At 41.5% G+C, this 26,462-nt stretch overlaps 1 protein-coding gene across 6 annotated transcripts in view; it reads right to left on the bottom strand.

Moving 5' to 3' along the window:
* Positions 1-12,317: 12,317 nt before the first annotated feature.
* Positions 12,318-26,462, bottom strand: part of PDGFRA (platelet derived growth factor receptor alpha) — a 49,187-nt gene continuing 35,042 nt past the window's right edge. For all 6 annotated transcript variants that reach the window (XM_055588561.1, XM_055588560.1, XM_055588558.1 and 3 more), the window contains exons 19-23: positions 25,973-26,084; positions 24,214-24,313; positions 23,998-24,103; positions 22,260-22,501; positions 12,318-15,740 (exon numbers count right to left, since the gene is read on the bottom strand). In XM_055588561.1, coding sequence (XP_055444536.1) covers positions 15,593-15,740; positions 22,260-22,501; positions 23,998-24,103; positions 24,214-24,313; positions 25,973-26,084 — 708 coding nt within the window. In that variant the 3' untranslated portion in view covers positions 12,318-15,592. The remainder of the gene's footprint in view (positions 15,741-22,259; positions 22,502-23,997; positions 24,104-24,213; positions 24,314-25,972; positions 26,085-26,462) is intronic.

Below are 26,462 nucleotides of genomic sequence, written 5' to 3'. Positions count from 1 at the left end.
TCCTCTGTCCATGGAATTCTCCAGACAAGAATACTAGAATGGGTTGTCATTTCCTTCTCCAGGGATCTTCCTTCTCCAGGGATCAAACCTAGGTCTCCAGCATTGTAGGCAGATTTTCTACTATCTGAGCCACCAGGGAAGCCCATATATATGTGTATATATATGTGTGTGTGTGTATATATATATATATATATATATATATATATATATATATGCGTGAAGGGTCCACACCCCAATTGTTTGAAGGCCCAACCATACAAAAATAATCCTAATGAGTTAGTTCATGGGATTATTGTGAAGCTGATTTAAGATATGTGATAGCAACCTTTCCATATTACATGCAAATAACTGTTATCATTAGCCTTCAAGACTCTGATCTGCTAGAAACTTTCCCCAGCAAAACTAACTTCTGAGTTTTTTCTGACAATAGAGTAGATCAATGAATCGTATTTGAGGAGCATCATCCCTGCGCAGGTACAGAGTTTCTTATCATAACCTGAGTAATTTCATGTGATCTGACCAAAGCAACAGATATAGAGCTTCATGGGGATGAATTGATTGGTCTTTCTTAATGCTATATCATATCAGAAGTCTGCATTAAAAAAGACAAAATCAGTAAATGACTCCCTTAATGTATATATTTTTAAAAACTGGATTTATCATCATTCTAGTTAGAACTTTTTCAGGAGTCCATCTTAACAGAACTTGACCCTTAAGCCTTTGTCTAAACCCAATTGCTAGTTTATTAAAAAAAACAAAAAACTTTCCATCAGATTCTTAATTAATGTTGTTATAAACACAATTATTTGGCAACAGAAATGGAATAAATGATGTTTTGGGGGGAAAGGAAAGACAATCTGTTTGGGGGGAAAAGAGGGAAATAGGAGGAAAATGCCCTTTTCCAACAGAAAATAGTATTACTATTATTCCAAGAAACAGCAGTTTCCACAGACAGCTCTCCACAGTTTCAAGATGCTAACAAGGAAACGCTTGTCCCAGACCAGAGACAATCAGAGTCGAGAATGGTGGCATTATTTAAAGAAAATTTCCTCAGCTTGAGGAAATTCTAGATTTCCTGGAGCATTTTATTTCGATTTCAATAGCTTTGGAATAAGAATTGATTACAGTAGGCTTCTGATGACAAGGGCAAGCAGGCAAGATGCTCAGGGTGCACACTTTAAGGAGGCACTTGGAATTCTCGGCTCTGTGAGAGCCCCCTGGCCCTCACTCACCCTTCAGGAAAAAGCATTTCCACTGTAGTGGCATTCACACAGAGGAGTTCCATCAAGTGGCTAGCCCTCGTGTAGCATAATCATAATGTAGACTATTGTGTGTCATACTCCACGCTGAAGCCTGCCTCTGCGGATGGTCTGGGTTCCTTGCCAAGTAGCCCCCATTGAAACCTAACCAGAGTCCTGAACTTGAAGAGGAATTGAGAGCGAACAATGTTTGCTTATTCATACCTGAAGTGAAACAAATTCTCAGTCTTCGTGAGGTAAAAGTCAGTGTTTCTGACAAACTCACCTCAAGTTCTACAAATACATGAGTGTATTTCTTATTAAAATAGCCACCACCCAAGACCACCTATATACCTAATTCCTATAGTGCTTGGGATCAGAAATTCTTCTGTCTCTGGCTCTTCTTGCTTTTGCTTCACTCCAGGCTTGAACAGGTTATCAGCAAAACCCTGGGTTTTATTTAAAATACGAATATAATTCTTCCCCTTAGTCTAAATAGGATATCATGATGGTAAATGGCTCTCAATGGAGGGTTTACGTCTTCCAGACTCAAGAGAAGCTCTATTGAAACACTTTTCCAGGACTTTTCAGATATGTTGCCCCTAAAAACCTCCCGTACTTTCACTATCATGTTTGTTGTCCCTTTTTCACTAGAGAAGAACACAGTCCTTATGTCACACGCATTTTGGATTGATGTACATGGGCAGGTCAGCCAAAGGCCATAACAAGGGTGTACCATTGCTGTGCTCTTGAAACAACAATGAGGCCAGTGAAGTTGGAAGGGAGTAAGCAAATGAGAGAATGGGAGAAGTTAGAGGGACAGCAGAGGCTAGATCTTAAAAGGCTTTGACAGTTATTTTAAACACTATGATTTTTCCAGTGGTCATGTATGGATGTGAGAGTTGGACTATAAAGAAAGCTGAGTGCCGAAGAACTGATGCTTTTGAGCTATGGTGTTGGAGAAGATTCTTAAGAGTCCCTTGGACAGCAGGAGATCCAACCAGTCCATCCTAAAGGAAACCAGTCCTGAACATTCATTAGAAGGATTGATGCTTAAGCTGAAACTCCAGTAGTTTGGCCACCTGATGTGAAGAACTGACTCATTGGAAAAGACCCTGATGCTGGGAAAGATTGAAGGGGATGACAGAGGATGAGAAGGTTGGATGGCATCACCGACTCGATGGACGTGAGTTTGAGCATGCTTCAGGAGTTAGTGATGCACAGGGAAGTTCCAGAAGTTGGTGATGGACAGGGAAGCCTGGCGTGCTGCAGTCCATAGGGTCTTAAAGAGTCAGACATGACTGAGTGACTGAACTGAACTGAACTTAAACACTTTATGTTTTACTTCAAGTAAAATGGGAAGTCACTGCAGGATTTTGAGCAAAGGGGTGACCATGATCCTACTTCATTTCAAAGGTTCAATCTGGACGCTGTGTTGAACAGTCTGGGACTTTCCAGTGGTTAAGAATCTGCCTGCCAGTCTGGATGGTAGGAGAGTATGGGGGAGAAAGGGTACATGTATATGTATGGCTGAATCCCTTTGCTGTCCACCTGAAATTATCACAGCACTATTAACCAGCTATAAAGTAAAAAGTGAAGTCGCTCAGTTGTGTCCGATTCTTTGCGGCCCCCTGGGCTGTGCCTTCCAGGCTCCTCCATCCATGGGATTTTCCAGGCAAGAATACTGGAGTGGATTGCCATTTCCTTCTCCAGGGGATCTTCCCAACCCAGGGATTGAACCCAAGCCTCCCGCACTGCAGGAAGACTCTTTACTGTCTGAGCCACCAGGGAAGCCCCATTAATCAGCTATACTACTATATAAAATAAAAAGTTAAAAAAATATAAAATGAATCCTCCTTCCAATGCAAGGGGATATAGGTTCGATCCCTGGCCCAGGAAGATTCTACAAGCCCTGGGGCAACTAAGCCTGTACAACAGAACTACTAAGCCCAGCAAGAGCCCGTGCTCCACAAGAAGAGAAACCACCACAATGAAAAGCCTGCACACCGCAAATACAGCCACCCCAACCACCCCCCACCTCCTACTCACCGCAACTAGAGAAAGCCCACACACAGCCACAAAGACCCAGAACAGCCAAAAATAAATAAGCAAAATTTTTAGAAGACTTAAAAAAAAAAAAACATTAAAAAAATGTCTGTTGTAGAGAGGAGAGAGCAAAGTAAGGTACACATTTTAGGAAGTTACTGCAGTAGTCTGGGTGAAAAGTGATGGTGGTTTGGCCCAGGGTGGTAGCCATGAAGGTAGGAAGAAGTGGTCAGATCCTAAATATATCTTGAATATTCTTAAGGTAGAAACAAAGTCTTGACAGATTAGAGGCAGAGTGTGAGAAAGAAAAAGAATTGTCAAAGATGACTCTGAGATTTAAGGGTCTAAGCCACTGGGAGATTATCAAGTTGCCATCAACAGAAATGAGGGAGCTTGCAGGTGGATTAGCTAGAGGGAAGAAGTAGGATTCAAGTTCTGAAATTCAGAGGTCAACTCTTTTTTTTTTTTTTTCTTTTTTTTTTAAATTTTATTTTATTTTTAGACTTTACATAACTGTATTAGTTTTGCCAAATATCAAAATGAATCCGCCACAGGTATACATGTATTCCCCATCCTGAACCCTCCTCCCTCCTCCCTCCCCATTCCATCCCTCTGGGTCGTCCCAGTGCACCAGCCCCAAGCATCCAGTATCGTGCATCGAACCCGGACTGGCAACTCGTTTCATACATGATATTTTACATGTTTCAATGCCATTCTCCCAAATCATCCCACCCTCTCCCTCTCTCTCAGAGTCCATAAGACTGTTCTATACATCAGTGTCTCTTTTGCTGTCTCGTACACAGGGTTATTGCTACCATCTTTCTAAATTCCATATATATGCGTTAGTATACTGTATTGGTGTTTTTCTTTCTGGCTTACTTCACTCTGTATAATAGGCTCCAGTTTCATCCACAGAGGTCAACTTTGATATACAAAGGATGATGTTGAGCAGGTAGTTGGACATATGAATCTGTAATTTGGAAGAGAGGACTTGGTTGGAAACATACATTTAGGAGTTGCTAAGCATATAGATCCTATTTGAAGCCAGGAGGATAGATGAGACCAAAAAAAATGAACTCAAGGATTTAGCCTTAGGCCACTCCAACAGACTTAGGCCACTCCATCATAAATAGAGGCCAGGAGAAGAGAAGAATCAGCAGAGAGACTGACAAAAAGCCACCAGTAGTACAGGAGGAAAACCAAGAGACACTGATGGCTTAGAAGCTCAGTGAAGAAAGCGTATCAAAGACTGGAATTACAAACATGTCTATACAACATTTTCATTTGTTGCAAAGAGGTTGCATGACTTAGGAAAGCATTTGTTGCAAGTGATGGAAAACATGAAATTGGTCATTTAAACGTGTGTTTTTCTCATGCACAAAAGGAATCTGGAAGTAAGTAGGTCAGAGTTAATGTACCAGAACAAGAATGTCATCGAGGAGCCTGGCTTTGTCTCGTGGACTGCCGTGTTTTACTGTGTGGCTTTTAATTTCATGGTCCAAAAAATGGCTGCTGCAACTCCATTCAGTGTCCTCAAGTTCCAAGCAGGAAGATATGGGAAGGACTAAGTGAGAAAGATGAAAAGTTTTTTTTCTTAAGTCTTTCCTTTTTTAATGCAATATGGAAGACCTCCTCAGAAATGACACCTACATCTTATGGACCAGAATCTTGTCACATGGCCAAATCCTAGCTGCAAAAAGAATTTGAGTATTTTTGCTTTCCAATTTTGTATTAGAAAAAAGCAATAAAAACAATATATAGAAAAAAAGATTGAGTGAACAGTTTGTACCTGCTGCACAGGGTAAGAAATTGTACAGAGATAAAGATCTCATAGCTGTAGAAGTTGGAGCTTCCAAAATAATGTCTCTCTGATAAATAAATGCATCTTAATGACTCTGTATTCATATCTAAAGTGTTGCAACAGACTGCTCTATTGCTTCCATTTGTATCTCTTTTTACCTTTATTCTCAGCACTGCCAAAGAATTTCACACATGACAGCCCTTTTCTTGACCCTGTATTGGACCAATACCATTCTCATTTAAAATGGTATCAACTAAGATGACTTCAAGAGCCAAACATTCAGTCCCTTGATCACTTTTAGTTTATGGAAATGCCAGGATCTGTCCCTCCCTCAAAGACATGTTCTATCTGTAGACTACAGTTATTAAATATTCATGAGCACACTTTATAAAGGAAAGGTCAGGACTTCCCTGGCAGTCCAGTGGTTAAGACTCCATGCTTCCAATGTAGGGGGCAAGGCTTGACCTCTGATCAGGGAACTAAGATCCTTCATGCCAGTGAGGCCAAAAACACAAAAAAAGGAAAGATCAATTCATGAATCCTGGGGACTGTTATTTTGGCTTGAATGCTCCTACCTTCTCTGCCTGGTGGGGAAAAAAAAAATCTAACTCAAATGCTTCTTTCTCTGCAGCATTCCCTAGTTTGATTAAAGGATCTTTTCTCTGTACTCTGATAATACTTTGAATTATATATCATACTTCATTTTATCAAAATTTGCAGAATGCATCTAAAATAATGCTATAGCATTAAATTTTTTACATTAGTAAATATTAAGATCTCAAATAAATTATATAAGCTTCTACCTTAAGAAATGAGAAAAGAACAAATTAAACCTAAAGTAAACAGAAGGAAAAAGCAATAAAGATGAGTGAAAATAAAATCAATGGAACAGAAATGTAGAAATAGGACAAACAGTAGAGAAGAGACAAACAATGAAAACAAAAGCGAACTCTTTGAAAAAGTGTGTTACTCACTCAGTCATGTCCGACTCTTGTGACCCCCTGGACTGTAGCCCGCCAGGCTCCTCTGTCCTTGGAATTCTCCAGGCAAGAGTACTGGAGTGGGTAACCATTCCCTTCTTCAGGGAACCTTTCTGACCCAGAGATTAAACCCATGTCTCCTGCATTGTAGGCAGAGTCTTTGCAATCTGAGCCACCAGGGAAGCTTTGAAACTATCACTAAAATTGACAGACTTCTAGTCAACATCATCAATAAAAAGAGAACACACAGATCATCATTATCATGAACAAATTCGGATACTTTTAACCCAGAGATGCAACGTTGTTTGGCTTTTGGTAATCAGTCAATTTGATATCAACAAATGTAAAAAGAATGATAATAAAAATATGATAATCTCAACAAATGCAGAAAAACGATCAGCTCTCACCATTTCCATTCAACTTTGTACTAAGTCTCTTAATTATGAATAGTTATTAGTTATCCAAACCGGAAAGTAAGAGGTAAAATCATCTTTACTTACAGATAACATCATTGTCTATGTTAAAAAAAAGAATCCTTAGGACTCTACCAGGTTGCATAATATGAAGTCAATTACATCTCTACATAATAGCTACAGATAGCAATAGAAAAACTGTCATTTATAATAGCATCAAAAATGAAATATTTAGAAATAACTTAATAAAATATATATAAGTACACAGAAACTACAAAATATAACTGAGATAAAATAAAGAAAGCCTAAGTAAATGCAGAGATAGAGCATGATAACAGATTGGAAGACTAATAGCGTTGAGATATCAAGAACAAAGTTCCTCGACACAAGCAGACTTCAGGTATCTACTGTATGATGTCTGTTAACATCCTGTTAGTCTAAGATGGTCTCAAGGCCAACATCAATGAAGTGAGACTATCTACTCCTATGAGGATGACGGGGCGGAATATAGTTCCAAAGTATAATTTGATTTACCACAGTGTTCACTGAACATTAGTGATATTAGTATCCTTAGGACTTAATATAATACATGGAAAATGGCTTTTGAATGATCACTAAATAATGTCCTTTTATGCTTTATGTTTCAGCTTGAAAGGCTCTGCTTTTCCAGAATCGTAACTAGAGTCATAACCTCACCAGACAGGGATGACACTACTTCATCCACATCTCTTAAACTCTACCATCGCTATAGTCTCACTCTGGTTGCAAAAGGAGTCACAGCAGCAGCTGAATGACTGCTGCTGCTGCTGCTAAGTCGCTTCAGTCGTGTCCGACTCTGTGCGACCCCAGAGACGGCAGCCCACCAGGCTCCCCCATCCCTGGGATTCTCCAGGCAAGAACACCAGAGTGGGTTGCCATTTCCTTCTCCAATGCGTGAAAGTGAAGTCGCTCAGTCGTGCCCGACTCAGCAACCCCATGGACTGCAGCCTACCAGGCTCCTCCGTCCATGGGATTTTCCAGGCAAGAGTACTGGAGTGGGGTGCCATTGCCTTCTCCGGCACTAGAATACAATTGTTCTTGCTAGGAGTGGGAAATTGTCATTAGTTTCTTTGTTTTCTATAGAGTTGAGGTATGATGGTTGGGTTGAATATGTATAAGAACAGAAAATAACCTTAATTTATTAATGTCCCATAACTCCCCCTAAATACCTATTCTGTAGAGTTCCTTCTTTCTGTCCCTTTAGATTTAGTCAAATCATTGATACTCCTTGTCATGTTTAGGTAATAAAATATTCTCTACTTCCACAGTACAGTAACCATAAACTCTGAACTTCATGTGCAGCTTTAATTTCTACTTCTCCACCTTCAACCTCCTGAAGAAGTAAAGGCTGTAGTAGTAAAGAGATGAACATGATCAATGTCTTCTCTATTTTCCTCAACTAGAGCTTTTTTATTCCTCCTCTACTCACTTGCCTCTGGACTCTCCAGGTTTGGATGAAGGGTATCATCTGGGGAAGAAATAAAGAAGATGAGAGAGATCTTAACATGACTGGTACTATGCTGAGTTAGTGTCAAGACTATAAAGGGTCTGACAGTTTATCCTATTTGCAAGGTAACGAGTCAGCCCCCCACAGTTTCATGGATGCTGCCGAAGACACAAGACTCTTGTGTCAGAAACAAAGGACTTTGTGGGAGTTTCCTGGTGGCCCAGTGGTTAGGATTCTGGGCTTTTATTACCATGGCCTGAGTTTAATCCCTGGACAGGGAACTGAGATCCTGTAAGCTTCATGGTGCAGCCAAAAAAAAAAAAAAAAAGGCTTTCCTAGTCATAATACAGTAAACAGCGTGAACCTTGTATTTATGTCAGCTCTCCCTGTCCCCCAAGCCCTACAGGGGCAATGCAAAGTGGCCTGGATGGGTGGTACATGGGCAACAGGTTTGTGTCACAGCTGAAGAAACCTAAGTTTAGGTAATACCAGTCTCTTATAATGGACTGCAAGCAAATCTGACCAACCTTTGTCAGAAAGAGACATAGTACTGGCCATCCAAAAATCTGCCCTCTTCTCTAATGGAGTTATGGGATATTAATAAATTAGGATTATTCTCTATTCTTATACATGTTCAACCCAACCATTGCACCTTAACTGTATAGAAAACAGTAAGAAAATAATGGCAATTTCCTACTCCTAGCAAGAATGATTGTATTTTTACTAACACAACATTGTAAATCAGCTATACTCTGTCTTCCATGATACAGAGATCTCATCACTTGTATCAGTTTTTGAATTTCAGGGCTTAAAACAGAGTCTAGCTCAACAGCATCAAAGAATAGAAGGATGGAGTTTGGAAGGATGGGTGCAAAGGTGGCCATGGTGTCTGGAATCAGGCAAAGACAAGAATTGCAGGAAGCAATGCCCCCAGGTCTGGCTAACCCTGCCCCAGCTTCCATTTTTAAATGTTCCAAAAACACCTGTGTCCTCTGATTGCAGAAAAGCTTTTGTTTTGTCAGACGGCTCCATCTATATCCTACTCCTCTGGCTTTTGTTACTCCCAGGTAAGGACTGTGGCCTCCACCTACCAGTTTTCTGCTCTGTGCTGCTCTACCATCACACAACGTCCCCCTTGAGTAAATTAGCTGGTTGGAATCAAGTCTGCCAGCTGCCTCATTTAGGTGTAAGCATTCTAGAGATCTCTTGGACAGCAAGAAGATCAAACCAGTCAATCCTAAAGGAGATTAGTCCTGAATATTCATTGGAAGGATTGATGCTGAAGCTGAAGCTCCAATACTTTGGCCATCTGATGTGAAGAACTGATTCATTGGAAAAGACCCTCATGCTGGGAAAGATTGAAGGCAGGAGGAGAAGGGGACAACAGAGGATGAGATGGTTGGATGGCATTACCAACTCGATGGACATGAGTTTGAGCAAGCTCTGGGAGTTGGTGATGCACAGGGAAGCCTGGTGTGCTATACTCCATGGGGTCACAAATAGTCAGACACAACTGAGTGAATGAAATAAACTGAACTGAACTGATTCTAGAGATCAACAAAACACAGAAAAGGCTGTCCTCTAATATATATTTGTTGAAGGAATTAATCAAAAAGTGACTTTCTGGAAACGGATCATTTGCATCATGTTCTCATGTATTTTCTCCACCTAGGAAACCAAACCCCAACCTTTCTGCAAAGAAAGGATGTCTAATTATCTCAGGCTAATGAAAGATGCATCCACTCTGGCACTGTCTTCATATACACCAGATATCACACACCATCCAGTAGGAGAGCAAGCTCAACAAAATAAGAAATGTGATGCAACATTCAGGACAGAGAAGGAAAAGCTTTTGCTTCATTTCAAAGAGTTACTTAATTCCTAATCAAGTCTAAAACTTTGACCATCCGAACAATTGGCAGCTTAAGCACCACACAGAAAATACTGGATCTGATTCTGTTTGGAGCAGTCAGCATGAAATGTAATGAAATTCAAAATAGACAGGATACACATGCTCCAGAGGGAAGTCATTAATACCCATGAATAATGATAAAGCAAAATACCATCTGCCAGGATAATGTAGCAAATCTTTTTAAAATTCCAATTAGCCTATAAACCAGAAACAGGGTACAAATATGCTCCCCTGGCCGTGTGAGATCATGTGTCCTTGACGTCTCCATCGCTTTATATGTAGACAAGAATGTGAGTGATGGAAACATTACCCATATATGAATACATTTTGAAGGATATGTGCATTATTCTTTACGGCACGGATGCTATTTATGTAACTGGGTGGAACAGAATGTTGTAATCTGCTAATTAAAGCCACATACGTATTTTCACATATATTTTAATGATGAGGGCAAAAAATTGTTATAAACACAGTACATTAATTTTGCTGTAACGGTGGTTGGACTTAATCCTTATATGTATTTGGAGTCAGAGATAATGAAGCATTTCTATCGCCTTGTTATCCCAGGGAAATTGCCTAGTTTATGATGGCTTCGGATAGTCTAAGCCATTTTCCTGAGCTGTATTTTATGAAGCACATAGCTATTAAAATCATAATGTCCATTATCAGAACTGTAGTACAGCCTGAAAGAAACTTTTATATAAATGCGCAGAAGAATTCTATAGGCCAGCTTAGTTCACCACTTGTCCTTTGAAACATTTCAAGAAGCAAAGCAACCTATTTCTGAATACGGACATTTCTCGGTAACTGTTTCTTTTCCACGGTTCATTGCAAACAACACTGGAATTAGTATATTTGGAATTCCTAATCCCAGTGTTCTCATTACTGAGCTGTGTGATTTTTAGAAATCACGTGGTTTCCTCGGCTATAAGCCTTTCCTGCTTCAAAGCACGACTGTAAGATTCAGCGTAAGTAAAGGTGACAAGGATCTCTGAAAAGTTTTAAAACCTTCCAACAGTAAAAGTCACTTTTATTATCATGACTGTATAAAGTAGACAGAATTGCCTGCATTAAATTAAGAGATAGAATTATACACTGAAAAGGAGAACAAAAAGATCTCTGGGCAGGCTTGGAGCACTGATTTGATGCTAGATTAGCCAGCTATTGTTTAATCAGCGGAATTATTGTTCCTGAAGATCTGTTTCCCTCCTGGGGCTGAAACCAGAGGCGGAGCCAACACCTGACCTGCAGCCAAGCTCCGTTCAGCTTTAACTCCAAGGAGGGGGGGCTTTAGTCTGCAGGCAATAAGGACTTATGTTGGCATAAGAAGTATATTCCAATTATTAACAACATAATCAATTTCCAGTATCCATGAGTTGAAAATACAGTGAGTTGTACCTTTTTTTAATCCCTAAAGTCTTTTGTTTCCATGTGCTTCAGAATACAAAACCCACATCTTCCCACACATATCACATCACAGCGAGCCGTGTGAGGCAGAGGAAACCCAAGCAAACTGCAGGTAATCAGTAAAGCAGGTGATTCACATGCAGAAGTTCAAGCATTTACTGTGCCAATCATATGAAGGCTTGGGCTCAACATAAAATTTCTGCACTCTTTAGCAAAGCCATTTGTTTTCAGGAATCTAGTCTACGAAACACTACTATATGTCCACAAGGATGTATGTGCAAGGATGTCTGTGAAGTCATTTAAATAGCAAAGGATTAGAAACTATAAATCTATCTACAGAAAATGATTGCATAAATTATGGTACATTTACACCATGGGATACTATGCAGTTGATAAAGAATGAGGGATGCCTATCTATATATACTTCTGACAGAGCTCTCTAAAAGATGGCACTTAAAGAAAAAACACTGGGACTTCCCTGGTGGTCCAGTGGGTAAGACTCTGAGCTCCCAATGCAGGGGGCCCCGGGTTTGATCCCTAGTCAGGGAACTAGATCCCATACTTGCAACTAGGAAGTTCACATGCCACAGCTAAGATCCAGTGTAGCCAAAATAAATAAATATTAAAAAAATAAAAACACACCATGGACTCTGATAAAGATGTGTCAGTGTAGGTTCATCAATTATAACAAAGGTGCCACTCTGTGGGGGAGGATAACCGTGGTGGAAGCTAAGTTAAGCATGTGTGGGGGGAGGGAGTATGAAGGAAATCTGTACTCCTGCTCAATTTTGCTGTGAATTTTAAAATGCTGTTTTAAAAAATGAAAGGTATTAAAGAAAAAAAAGAAGGAAAAAGAATAAAACACATTACAAAGCATTATGTAAAGTACAATCCCATTTAGGTAATATAAAGCAGATGGGTACATGTGTATGTATATAAGCAGATGCACAAAAAGGGAACTGAAAGGATAAAAGAAGACACACAAAACTACAATTCTGCCTCTGAGAAATGGGGAAGGGACAGGGAAGTAGATATGGTCAAAAAAGACTTTAATCTTTTATTTTATGCACGTCTACAGTGTTTGAATGATGTCCAGAGTCAATGCAGTCCTGTATCCCATGTACAGGCAAAAATGCACAAAATGCTACAATGCTTCTATAACAAACAAAAGACAAGGTCAAAGATGAGCCAAGGGCCAGTCAACTTTAAGTTAAACGCTGGGTCTGAGAGCTAACTCAAATAATGTTTACATTTTTCTACTAATTTCACTAAAACCATAATACAGAGTCCTATTGCGATGTCACTGAGAAAGTAAATTAAACAGGATTGCTTTCATTTATACTGTTAAACTAAAGACAAAAATGCTAAAACCTTAGCATAACTTTAAATTATATATATCTCATTTATTGAAATATAAAGATCTTCATTTACATGTTTTAAAACAAAAACAATGAACAGGGGCATTTGTAATACAATTGTATTGGTAGACCCTTCCTACCGAGTTAGTTCTTGAACATTCACCACACCACTGTTTTGGGAACGTTTAGGTATTTTTCTCTTTATTATTTCTAAAATATAAATTTTGGACATTCAAAAGTGCAACAGTTAATGTGCCTGTGGGGAATATCACAGTTAAAAAAATATAAACAAAGGCAGTGATACAGCTTGTCATAAATGTTTTGGCAGTATTCTCCAAGTCTATATAGAAATACATATATACATATTGATGTATAACATCACTTTATCTCACGTCCCTCTTCACAAAAATAGGACCATTTTGTACAGATTGGCAGACCACATTTTAAGGACATCATCAATCATTTTTTTTAAAAATCACAAATTGTGTTTCTCAGGCCAACTTTGATTGTCTTCATAAAAATAGAAAGCAGGAAGGATTGACAAATTTTCATCTGGGGTCTTTGCAGGAGGCCAAAAAGGAAACAAATCTGTGATACACTGAAAACATTACTTAAGAAAAAAAAATGCTGCCATATAAAAACTAAGGTGAGAGCATTCATTAGGACTAGAACCTGCTGGTCTTAGAATTTTCATCCAGCCCCATGATATCATGCAAGATTCAGAGGACATCAAAATGCAAAGCACCAATAAAAGGAGGCTGTATGAGGAAGAGGGGAAGGGAGTGATCAGCGGAGTGCTTGAGCTGTGATTCTAGAAACACAAATGTATTTCAAGTCTAAGTGGCTCTACAGAACCTCATCAGGTTTTGTTTTTTAATCGGCCAATCTGGCTCAGTCTTCACGCTTACCGTGAAAAAGGTGGGGCTTGCATTGAGATTACACCAGTAGGTAGTCAAGTACCTTGTTATCGCTTCTACATCTCCCAAAGCATCACCTGCCAGGAGCACACACAGTGATTGCGGTAATCACAGTCCATGTTTCATTCATAGGGTGTCAGCAATTAAGTGGTATCGCAAAGAATGCTGATGAACCCATGATGACCAGTTTGACAGTTTGGATGGATGTGACAATTTGTCCTCCCATCTAACCCCGAAATATCAGTAAAACTTAAAAAAAAAAATTTCACCAAAATATTGACTTGATCATACAGAGACTTGGTACACTGAATTGCATCATTTTTGTACATGCCTTTTGAGGGGAAGTTAGTGGGAAGAGAGTTCAGTTCCCCCTAAGCAGGGAGAAGATCTGCCAAACCAAGATTTGGCTTGCTCAGTCTCAGCAAGAATTGGAAAGTAAAATTAAGGGTAGCAATTACTAGATATATGGCATTAAATGTCACTGACCCAAAGGCAAAGATTTAAATAGTAGGCTTCTTACATGGTTGATCTCTAGCCCAGTTCCTAATTTCAAATTATTTCTTCCCATGGCAACTTCCTGTCATCTATGCCAGTGTTCCCCAGATCTGGCTGAGCAGAACAGCCAGGATGTTTATAAAAACACAGTCTCTGCTCCCCTAGAACTGATAATTCAGAATCTCTGGGATGGGGATGTAGAATCTGGTAATGCTGGTTGCCAGTTACAAATGGTGACCAAGGGTCCGGGCTAAGGCACACAGCACCTTCACCGAACAATGCCTTTATTGTCTCAGACTTTCAAACTGTTTCTCCTGAGGGTAAGAGACAAAGGAAGGGAGCTCCAGTTCAGGGCATCCTTCTGAATTTTTCCTGAAAAATTCACAAAATGAAAAATATATACATGTGTTGAGATGCACCAGAATTATCACAAGGCATGAACAAACCTCTGCAAATCCAGTCTTTTTGCTGATAAATACCTTTTCCACTGGACAAAACATGAGAAGTCATGTTAGGCACAGACTCCTGCCTTAATATTGAGGACCTTAGGATCTAGGGGTTTTATTTATTTATTTCAAATCTCATTACTTTAAAGGGCAGTTAATTGTTTTTAGTACAATGGATTAGGGAACCTACTCAGTACAGTTAAAAACTCTGACTTCCTGGAAGACGCTACTCTTATTTTGTTGTCTATATTCAACTAAATTTCCTCCACTAAAGCTATAACCATATTTTATAGAGAAACATGTTATTTAATAGAATGTCAAAAACTGTCAGACTTGTCACCTATTTAGTAAGGATTTTTTAAAAATTGTGCTTTTTCTGTAGGGAAAACATGTTACATATTACACATTTAGAATTACTGATAACAGTAGTATTATTATAAAAGTAGATTACAATATGAGTTGTTGGGCTTATAAATGACCCAAATCTAATAAACAAAGTTGGTTAATTATTCTTTATCTCCTCAACACTAAAAAAAAAAAAAAAAGGCAAAATGCTATAGTACCAGTACCTTTTAAGGTTCAAAAGTGGTTTTGCATGTACTTCACAAGAAAGTTCAACAGCAGCTGATACCAGGTTTCAAGCAGGAAGTACATGGATGGACTGAGTGGTCTCTCCAGAAGTCCAGAGAAGTTAATACAAATCAAAACACATCCTTGGTTAGAGTTATTTACATAATTACAATGCTGGAGTTTTGTTGCAGTAAAAGTTGTGTCCGTTGGAATCTCACCAATGCCCTTGAAACACAAAGTCCATCTTCCACGGCCCATGATTTCCTTGTCCATCTACCTCCAAATTTCACACACCAATGAGATGCTACTGAAACACTGCCAGAGGCAACGCCAAAAAAGTTCATTTCAAAATATCCCAATCATTCATCTTTAGAAGGCTCCCAGAGGCCATTGGCTGGGAACTTCTCTTTATACACCATCCAAGTCCTCCTCTCAAACTTTGCATTGCAATAAAGTGGTTTTCTTAAAAGGATCCAAGGTGGGTCCAGGAGTGGAAGTCCCGCCCCCTCCCCGAATCTGCCAGTTACAGGAAGCTGTCCTCCACCAGATCCGAGGAGTCTATGCCAATGTCGTCCATCATGTCGATGTCCTCGATGGTCTCATCCTCTCTCTTGATGAACGTAGAACTGCTGGAACCTGTCTCAATGGCACTCTCTTCAGAGGTCTGTGAGCTGGAAGAGGGAAAGAATAGGAAAAATCACGATCAGACCAACTAGAATACAGTGGTGGTTCCAAGGTGGCCTCCCAAAGGCCAAGGAGCTCTTCCTGTGCCATCCTTTGGCTTTCAAATCCAGGCTGCTCAGCCAGGCATGATTCCTCCACCAAGCCAGAAGCAGCCCCTACCACTGCAGTGGGCCACATGGTCATTTCAACTTCCCTTCTCTTCTGCCAAATCTTCCAGAGTTGCTAACAAGCTGTGACCATTTCTACTCTCCCTACTCAACTCCAGTGGAAGAGAAAACAAGCAGTGCCTGATCAAAAGGCCTGGGGAAGAAAAAGCAGAGGGATGAAATCAGGGGCAAAGTTCAGCTGAGTTAGTCACTTACTAGCCCTGCAACCTCCTGAATGTCCAAACTGTGATCTCAGGATCTCACCCCATGACCCAGGAATGTCCTCCTCATACATCCAATCCCCTTGAGTCCTGGAAGTCCAGGTGAAGGCTCTTTACTTACTAGAGGAGCATCTGAGAGGGGAGTTAGAAAGCATGAGTCGGACACGACTTAGTGACTGAATGCACACACACACACACACACATATGCAACCCCATGGACTGCAGCCCACCAGGTTCCTCTGTCTATGGGATACCCCAGCCAAGAACACTACAGCAGATTGCCATTTCTTTCTCCAGGAGATCTTCCCAACTCAAGAACTGAACCTGGGGGCTTCCCTGGTGGTCCAGTGGTTGAGAGCTTGCCTTGCAAGGCAGGAGACACTGGTTCGATCCCTGGTCCAGGAGGATCCCATATGCTGTGGGGCAGCTGAGCCCGTGTGCCTCAACTACCAAAGCCCGAGCACCCTAGAGCCTGTGCTCCGCCACAAGGAGAGGCCACTGCAGTGAGAAGCCTATGCTCCTCAACTACAGAGTGGCCCCCGCTCCTAGCAACTGGAGAAGCCTGCATGCAGCAGTGAAGACTCAGCACAGCCGTAAATAAATAAATAAATATTTTTTTAAAAATTGAACCCGCATTTCTTGTGTCTCCTGCACTGCAGGTGGACTCTTTACCACTGAGCCTCTGAGGAAGCCCACATGTATGTATACATATCATATATATGTAAAGCAAATGTGATAAAATGTTAACAACAGCTAAATCTAAGTGGTAGATGTAATCTTTCAGTTTTCCTGGATATTTAAAATTTTTCACAAACACTTTTAGAAAATATTCTTTAGGGCCTCCAGACTGTCCCTGTGACCTGGCACCTTGCCTTCTCTGAACTCTTACTATCTTATCAGTATCCTGCCTTGTATTGCTAAATTTTTATGTATCTCTTTTAGCTTCAAGTGGGCTTTCCTGGTGGCTCGGGAGGTAAAGAATCTGCCTGCAATTCAGGAGACCTGGGTTCAATCCCTGGGTCAGAAAGATACCCTAGAGAAGGGAATGGCAACTCACTCCAGTATTCTTGCCTGGAAAATCCCATGAACAGAGGAACCTGGTGGGCTGCAGTCCATGGGGTCACAAAGAGTCAGACACAACTGAGCAACTAACAGGTTCATTTAGCTCTAGCAGACTTTCGTCTGCTGACAGGCAGGACTGTGGCTTCCCCTCCTCGTGGTGGGGCTATATAGCACCGCACTCCACACGTTACAAAAGCCCTACCACTGGCTGGGCAGCCACACCACAGGATGGAGTCTCCCACACGCACACCAAACCGGGGCTCTCGACCCTTTCCACTGTTTCCTGCCCGACAGGCCAGGCTGGACCCTCATTCTCTCTCCCCTCCTTTTCACATCAGTTTCCAAGCAGAGAACTAAGACTGGCCAATAGAAGCCCACAGGAAACGGCCTGCTGCCCTCTACCCCCGGGCCCCTGTGGCCCAGAGAGTTGTTAGAACCGACAGTGCTACTGGACTGAGGCTCCCCTTCACAAACCCCAAAACGAGCCCTTCCTCAAGACTGAGCTTTAGCTCAGTTTCCAGTCTGTATTTCATCCTCCCCACCCCCACTCCCACCTTGGTTCTAGAACCTCACTGTGAACCCCAGTCCACCTGGCTGGTCTTAATAACTATCCAGTCCTGGCAGCCTCTCTCCCCAGGAAGCCAGACCCAGTTCCTGGGACCTTAGCCAGTGGCTGGAGTGTGGGCACATTCTTCTACTGAGACTGAGCACCACATCATCCTTGCTGCTCACTGGGCTTCAAGGTGGTCCTGATGCTGATGACTGTGTTTATTTCTGATTCCTGAGTCACAATATCCACCTTGTAGGGCCTGGCTCCTGATAGGCTCTGACCTAGCACCCCCAAGTCCTCTGAAGCAAGGCCCTATCTTCCTCAGGCTCAGTCACCATCCAAGGCCAAGCCTCCTGTGCCTGGGGAAGGACTTCCACAAGACCACCATGCTCACTCCTGCCTGCCTACACAGAGAGCATCCCAGCTTTCACGGGTTGAATTGTATACTGCCAAATTCCTATGTTGAAGTCCCAACCCTCAAATGTGACCATATGTGGAGACAAAGCCTTTATGGAGATACTTAAAGTTAAATGAAGTCATAAGGATGGGACTCTAGCCCGGTAGGATTGGTGTCTTAAGAAGAGGAAGAGACACCAGAGATGCACACACAGGAAAAGCCCGTGTGAAGACAGTGATAAGGTGGCCATGTGCAAGCCGAGGAGAGAGGCTTCAGGAGAAACCAAACTTGCCAACATCTTGATTTTGAAATTCTAGCCTCCAAGAGTGGGAGAAATAAATTCCTGTTGTTCAAGCCCCTTCGTCTGTGGTACTGTGTTATGGCAGCCCAAACTAAGATATTCACCATCTCAGCCCACCCTGTCAGGACTGGTCTCACTGACCCAGTGCAGTCATTTGGGACATACTTTGTGTGATTCAAAGAAGCCCAACAGGAATAGGTGCTAAATTCTTAAGTCCAGCTTTGTGTACTCCCCGCCCCAGGACAGTTCCTGGCATCTTTCTAATGTTATTTATTCCAATGCAATTTCCTAACTTTGTTTAGAAGCAGAACCCTTTTTTATAGTTGACCTATTCAGATCCCTCAAACTCAGTGTAACCAAATAGATGACAGATCTAGGGTAAAGTGCTCCAAGACCCCTTTCTATCCCCATGAAATTCTACAAAAACTACCCAAAATTTGGAGAAGCACTGCTTGCTAAAGGAATACAAACACATTTAAAAATTGTTCTAAGCAGAGGATAAATAGAAAGGTAAGTCCAACAGGCCACTTTTCCCCCATCTCCAAATCTCATGTGTCAAAAACAAAAATAATTTTATACTTTTAAAACTACCTGGTACATACAAATAAGGTTGTCTATATCTTACATCTAAATTGGTTAATAACTCACAATTATAAGCTTCCAAAATAATAATGCTATATGCTTCTGCCTAAATATTTATATGTAGTCAACGGAATGTGGAAGAGACAGAAATATCCTGAATGAAGAAGGGAATAGAGAGAAAGAGAGAAACTCATAAGCACCTTGGACCTTGATCCAAGGGCCACTATCCCCACCTTCTCCTGCCTCTGTCCAAGGGTTATGGAAAGAGAGAAAGGAATTAGAGCATGGCCCCTGCATCTGGACCATGTGAACCAATGGTTCTGGTCGTGGCTGTACATTAGTATCACTTTGGTAATGAATTAATAGGTCTAGGTACAATCACCAATGCCTGCTATTGTCACAAAGAGAGAGACAGCCATACAGTATGTACCTCCTGTACACAGCATCACCTTTGCAGGACACTTGGCAAAAATCTACTGAGTCAGAGCAAGCCTCTAGACTACTACCAAATTACAACAAATATAAGAGACAGAAGCATATGATAAAACACACACAGTAAAGCAAGCAGAAAAATTCTGAATGTGGGGGTGGGAACTCTACAGGCAAATGCTCCGGTTTTTACACAAATAATATTCAAGGGGGCAAAAAGAGGCAGGACAAATGTATATAGCTCTATCAACCAATGGCAATGTGTTGTGTGACTCTTATTTGGGTCTTGAATAGGACGAACCAAATGTAAAAGAATATTTGTGAGAATCAAGGGAATTTGAACACAGACTGAATATCTGATGCTCTTCACTATTTACTGTCAATTTGGAGGGGTGATATGATGGTACTGGAGCTGTCTCTAATAACTATAGTTATTTTAAAAAACAGAGCCCTTATTTTTTTTTAAATATATGCTGAAATATTATGGATGGAATGATATGATGTCTACGATCTGCTTTAAAACAATCTAGAGGGAAGTGATGGAGTAGGTACGGCTACGCAAGTTATATAAGCAGACTGGTCATGAGTTCAAAAATGTTGAAGTTGAGTGATGGGCAGCTCACAGTTCACGATTTTACTTGAATCATGCATGTTAGAAATCTTCCATAATACAAAGTTAGACAGGAAAAAAACCACAAATCAGCCAGAGAGTACTTGGGCCTCACTGAGATTACAATATGTTGGTCCAGGCGAGGCTTGTATAGCAGTAGTTTTCAAATCTCCCCAGGTGGTCCCAGTGTGCAACTAGGATTAAGAACCACTGACATAGCATCAGATAGCCCAGAACAACCAGTCTCTCCACTTGTTCCTCAGTTCCAGTGACTAATAAAGAAACCAGCAAGACAGGCTTATATTACTTCATTAATCACAACTGCTGTGTCAGTTTGATCAAATTACCTGAGAATTTAGGTCAAAGGTTCTCCATCAGGGAAGCATGTTCCTCCCTGTCCAACACCTCCACCAGCTTAAGGGGGCAAATATAGGCTGACATTGGTCTTAGCAATATTTTTTTGGATCTGTCTCCTCAGCCAAGAGCAACAAAAACAAAAATTAAAAAATGGGACTTGACCAGGTTCAATGCATGATACAGGATGCTTGGGGCTGGTGCACTGGGATGACCCAGAGGGATGGTACAGAGAGGGAGGTGGGAGGGGGGTTCAGGATGGGGAACACGTGTATACCCGTGGCGGATTCATGTTGATGTATGGCCAAACCAACACAATACTGTAAAGTAATTAGCCTCCAATTAAAATAAATAAATTTATTTTTTTAAAAATGGGACTTGATCAAACAAAACCTTTTGCATAGCAAAGGAAACCATCAATAAAATAAAAAGGCAATCTACTGAATGAAAGAAGATATTTGCAAAAAATACGTCTGATGAGGAATTAACAACCAAAATAAATAAAGAACTCATACAACTCATCATCAAAAACACAGTACAATTAAAAAATAGACACAGGACCTGAATAGGGATCTTTTCAAAGGCATACACATGGCCAACAAGCACATGAAAAGATGGTCCACATCTCTAATCATCAGAGAAATGCACATCAAAACCACGAGCTCTCGCCTCATGCCTGTCAGAATATCATCAAAAAGACAAAAAATAATAAGTGTGGCAAGGATACGGGAAAAAGAGAACCCTAGTATATTGTTGGTGGGAATGTAAATTAATGCAGCCACTATGGAAAATATTATGGAGGTTCCTCAAAAAATTAAAAATAGAACTATCATGTGTGTGCTAAGTCACTCCAGTTGTGTCTGACTCTGCAACGCTATAGACTGTAGCCCACCAGACTCCTCTGTCCCTGGGATTCTCCAGGCAAGAATACTGGAGTGGGTTGCCATGCCCTCCTTCAGGGGATCTTCCTGACCCAGGGATCAAACGCATGTCTCTTAGGTCTCCTGCACTGGCAGATGGATTCTTTACCACTAGCACCACCAGGGAAGCCCCCCAAAACTATCATATAGTCCAGCAATTCCACTTCTGGGTATTTATCCAAAGAAAATGAAAACACTAATTCAAAAAGACATGCACCTCAATGTTCCTAAGAACATTATTTATGATAGTCATGATATGAAAGTAAGCTAAATGCCCATCAACAGATGAACGGATAAAGAAGATACAGTACATATATATACACACAATGAAACACGACTCAACCATAAGAGTGAAATCTTCCCATATGCAGCAAAACAGATAGACCTGGAAGGTATTTTGCTTAGTGAAATAAATCAGATAGAGACAAATACCATATATTTTCACTTGTACACAGAATCTAAAAAACAGAACAAATGAAACAGAAATAGACTCACACATACAGAGAACAAACTGGGGGTTACCAGAGGAGAGAGGGGTGGAGGGAGGGGCAAAGTAGGTGAATAGGATTAGGAGGTACAAACTACCAGTTATAAAATAAATAAGTCACAGGGATACAATGTACAGCACAGGGAATACAGTCAATATTTATAATAACTTCATATAGCATGTAATCTATAAAAATATTGAATCACTATGCTGTACACCTGACACTAATAAATATTGTAAGTCAACTACACTTGAGTAAATTTAAAAGAACAAAAAATTTTTCAAAAATCATCTGGGAAGCATTTTCAAAATTCACAGACCCCTGTGAATGGGGGTTCTGCCACTGGCTCCCCCAAAACAGACTGACCAGACCATTGGGAGGGCTTCATGGGGGTAATGGCTCCTTCCCTTTGGGTGTCGGCGGAAGCTGGCATTGGGAGCTCCTACCTGTGTCTGTTCCTCTTGCCCAGGTCTTCCTCCTCAGGAACAGGGTCAATATCGGGCAGAGGGATGATGTAGCCGCTATCTGCACTCAGCCTCTGCTCGTCAAGGCCACCCTCCCAGTCCTTCAGCTTGTCTTCTTCATTTTTGTAGGTGACGCCAATATAGGCGTTGTCGGAGTCCACGCGCATGCGTGCCACAGCGGGATGGTCACTCTTCAGAAAGTCCAGGTGGATTTTTTCATAACTCTGCAAACATTGATTTCACAGTTACTCAAGGGTTATTGACAGAACTGCAAAAAAGAATGCAGACGCTCAGAACTTACTATTGTTTAACTGTCTGTGTTTCCAAACAACCTCACAGATGTGGGGTTTGGACTACTGAAGGAGAATCAGATGTCAACTGTCCCCGAGATGTGGAACATGAAGAAAGGGCCACCATTGGCAGATATCTTCTGCTGGTAGGTCTTGAGATACCAAGAACCCATTCTGCAAGTCAGGAGCTACTACTGTGTCCCCATACACATTCCCTTCTCTGGAATTAGCATCGAGCCTTCTGGTCTCCATCAGATAGTCTCTCTGGGGCTTTGATGGGTTCCCATAAGAGTTGACTAGGGCTTCCCCTGGGAGCAACATACCTGAAACTTTCTTGATCCCTATACACTGAAGAAAAATAATTAAAAACTTAGGGACCATTGATCTAAAAAGGCTCCATAAACAAGAGCTCCAGTCTGTTCGCATCAATGCATCTTCACCAACCAGAGTGTCTTTGACTTTCCTATGGTTAATCTCCTTCCTTCCTTCTGCGTTCCTGCTGCCTCACTTATGGTAATTGTAATGGGCAGTGAGATAATCAATAAACAAAAGTATTAACTTCCAGTTTAGCTAACATGGCTCTTCCTTGAGAAGAAGGAAGAGAAGCAGTAAGTATGGAAAGTCTACAGCTACTGCTAAGTCACTTTAGTCGTGTCCGACTCTGTGTGACCCCATAGACGGCAGCCCACCAGGCTCCCCCGTCCCTGGGATTCTCCAGGCAAGAACACTGGAATGGGTTGCCATTTCCTTCTCCAATGCATGAAAGTGAAAAGTGAAAGTGAAGTTGCTCAGTCGTGTCCGACTCCTAGCGACCCCACGGACTGTAGCCCACCAGGCCCCTCCATCCATGGGATTTTCCAGGCAGGAGTACATGGCAACTAATCTGAATCTAAGAAATTGTGCCTGGGTTTCCTTCTCAGCATCTCAGCAGAAAGTTGCTTCATTTATTACCATATCCTGCTTGGTTCCATGAAATTACATTTGTTCCTTTGAACAATGCTTCCTATTCCACAAAAAACCAGCTGGAACCACAGATAACAGCTGAGGTTGTTGCTTCCAGTCAGCTGGCAAAAGCCAATTTTGCATGGATTTAAGTGCATTCAAATTAGCGATTTAATGGCTGTGGATGCCCTGAGACTTCTAACTGCACAGTAGCTTCAGATACTAAAACATCTGGAGAATAAAGTGCTTACAGGTGTTGCACATTTAGGATGAATGGGAGCCGTGCAGGAAGGGGAGGGTTTTCATTCATCACTGCTACCAAGGGCCTGGGGAGCACTGCATGAAGCCACAGCCACTGGATCACACAATCTTTTTCCTCCATTGAAAGTGTTCCATTAAAACAATACTGCTCGCTCACATAACCAGCTGTTGTCTCCTCCCCATGCCCATCCCTTGCCACCCACCCATCTTAAGAGGCCCAGACAAACCTTTTTATATTGTCCAGGCAGCAGATTCTCCACAATTTCACTCAGGTGGTAAAAGGAGGGTCTCTTCTCCGGCTCACTGTTCCAGCACTTCACCATGATCTCATAGCTGGGGAAGCACAGGACTCAGAGTGGGCACGGAGGGGATGATCAGGGCACCCCCACCCCCACAGACCCATCGGGCATGAACAGAGGCCCACAGGATGGGGAAAGGCTCACACTTCACTGGTGGCATGGTCAGGCTTGGCCATCCGGTATCCACTCTTGATCTTATTGTAGAATGTAGAATCCACCATCATGCCAGGGTAGGGTGTGCCACCTGAGAGGCCAAGAAGAAGACAAGCAGGGTTGACAAGTATGTGGTACACTGTTGAAGCACCTGGGGTGATACAGCACCTTTAGAAAACGTTTGGGGATCCCCACTTTGAAGTATCGGTTCCCCACTTTGAAGTATGGGTTCTTTCAAGGAAATCAAGTGTTACCATCTGCTTGATTTCACAGCCCTGCCCAAATCTTAAATTTAACCAAAAGGGAAAGTCCAAACAGACATAGAGGGACACACCAAAGCCTTGCTTGCATCACACGACTTAATAGTCCACCCTCCAAAACAAACTACAAGGTTGAGCTACTTTATGGAAATGTTGTAAGCAATTCAGGTCTATCTAGTGGAGCCAAAATGAACTGCTATTACTCAAAGGAATTCTATGCAAAATGTTTTTAAAAGTTAGCAGGAACTGAAAGAGAATGCCTACTTTCAACTTTGCTGTGATGAGAGACAAGCATTCATATATTCATGGATTCATTTAACAACTCTTTAAGTTATTGCTTATGTATTTCATTTATAATCCTATTTCTAAATTAAATGTAACCTATAAATCATTAAAAAAAAATTTAACCAAGACTTCTAGGTTGATCAAATCCAGAACCCTAGCAAAAATTCTACACATCTAGAAAAAGCACCGAAGTGTTCTTCAATGTTTCTGAGTACTGGGTCTATGAATATAAAGCAAAATAGAAAATCCAGAGAAATTCTGAATCACTAAGGCCAAAAAAGTCATTTTCATCAGAAATGTCCAAATAATTAAGGCAGAAGTCTTGGGACGTCTAGCTAATTCTCTGCTTTTAACAGAATATGAGACTCTCAGTTAAGCCACACACTGGGATGATCCACAGTGACATCCATGGAGGGATGAACCAAAATAGAAAAAGGCAACAAGCAGGAAAAGTCCTTTACTATCACATCAGGACAATAGTGGGTTCATGAAACATTTCACACTTTACCGGCCAAGCCCAAGTCAAGTTTAATCTCCTTCTAAAACTACTCCAGGACTCCTTTCTCTTTTCCCTGAGCTTCTATTTCAACTTAAAATCAGGACCACATAGATTATCACTAAATGCGTAAGTTTTATCTCCCCAGCTGAACTGTCCAAGGTCAGGGTCATCAGTCATCCCCTTATAAGGCCCTTAACTGGTAGCACGGGACACCTGTGTTGTTCAGTACCTGGTGCCTGACTGACTGGGAGGTTTCTCCCCTCCAGAATGATGACCAGGAAGGGAGTCCCCATCCCCTTTCCCTCACTGCACTACTTTTCTGCATATCCATCACCATGAGTGATGGGAGTCAGGGAGGGGGACTCTCCCCTGGTGAACCCACTTAACCCAAAGTCCAAGGTGAAGAAGCGACTGCTGAGTGGATGTCATCAGGTGCATCTCCAGTAGGAGAAAGTTCCTCTGATGTAACCCAAAGGAAAGAGGGAGGCAAAGGCCAGGAGCAAGGGCTCAGCCCCCCAGGACCCCTTCTCAGACCGCTTGGACACACACTAGCCATCTAAGTGCACAACGTGTTAATCAGCTACATTCACTTGACTAACACCAGGTATTTTAACATTATTTACATCCCAAAGCTTGAAAAACACAGCATCTCCCTTCCAGTGTTGTTCCAGAACAACCCAAACAAGTGGAGCTATTAGGCCCGTACCAAGGGAAAAGATCTCCCAGAGCAGGATGCCATAGGACCAGACGTCACTCAGCGTGGTGTAGAGGTTGTCAAAGATGCTCTCAGGAGCCATCCACTTCACGGGGAGAAAGGTCTGCAGGGAAGGGGAAGGACATTAAACCCAGTATGTGCAGCAATAATCTACAGCAGCAAAAATAGAAAGGGCTTCTCTTGGAGCTAATAATAACTTGTACCAGGAACTTCACTCTGCATGAGCATCTGTACTCCCAGCCCTAGAATAGTGCCTGGCACCTTCTAGAGCACTGGGTGCTCTATATACATATCTTATGAATGATGGGTGCTCCCTCTTGTCTCTTATGCCCTTCCAAGGAGTAACATCCAAGGATATTTAATGCTGAATTTTTATCCCAAAGGTATGACCCTTAAGTGGACCTGTCCTCTATTTTCAGGTGTTCGTAGGAACAATATTAAGAACAGACCCAGTGAACTGAGAGCCATTTACATTTTTGAA

Source organism: Bubalus kerabau, chromosome 7 (genome assembly GCF_029407905.1).
Source record: "Bubalus kerabau isolate K-KA32 ecotype Philippines breed swamp buffalo chromosome 7, PCC_UOA_SB_1v2, whole genome shotgun sequence".
In the NCBI taxonomy this organism is placed as follows: domain Eukaryota; kingdom Metazoa; phylum Chordata; class Mammalia; order Artiodactyla; family Bovidae; genus Bubalus; species Bubalus kerabau.
The sequence above is the reverse complement of the archived record's forward strand: the minus strand, read 5'-3'. Positions and strand labels throughout refer to the sequence as shown.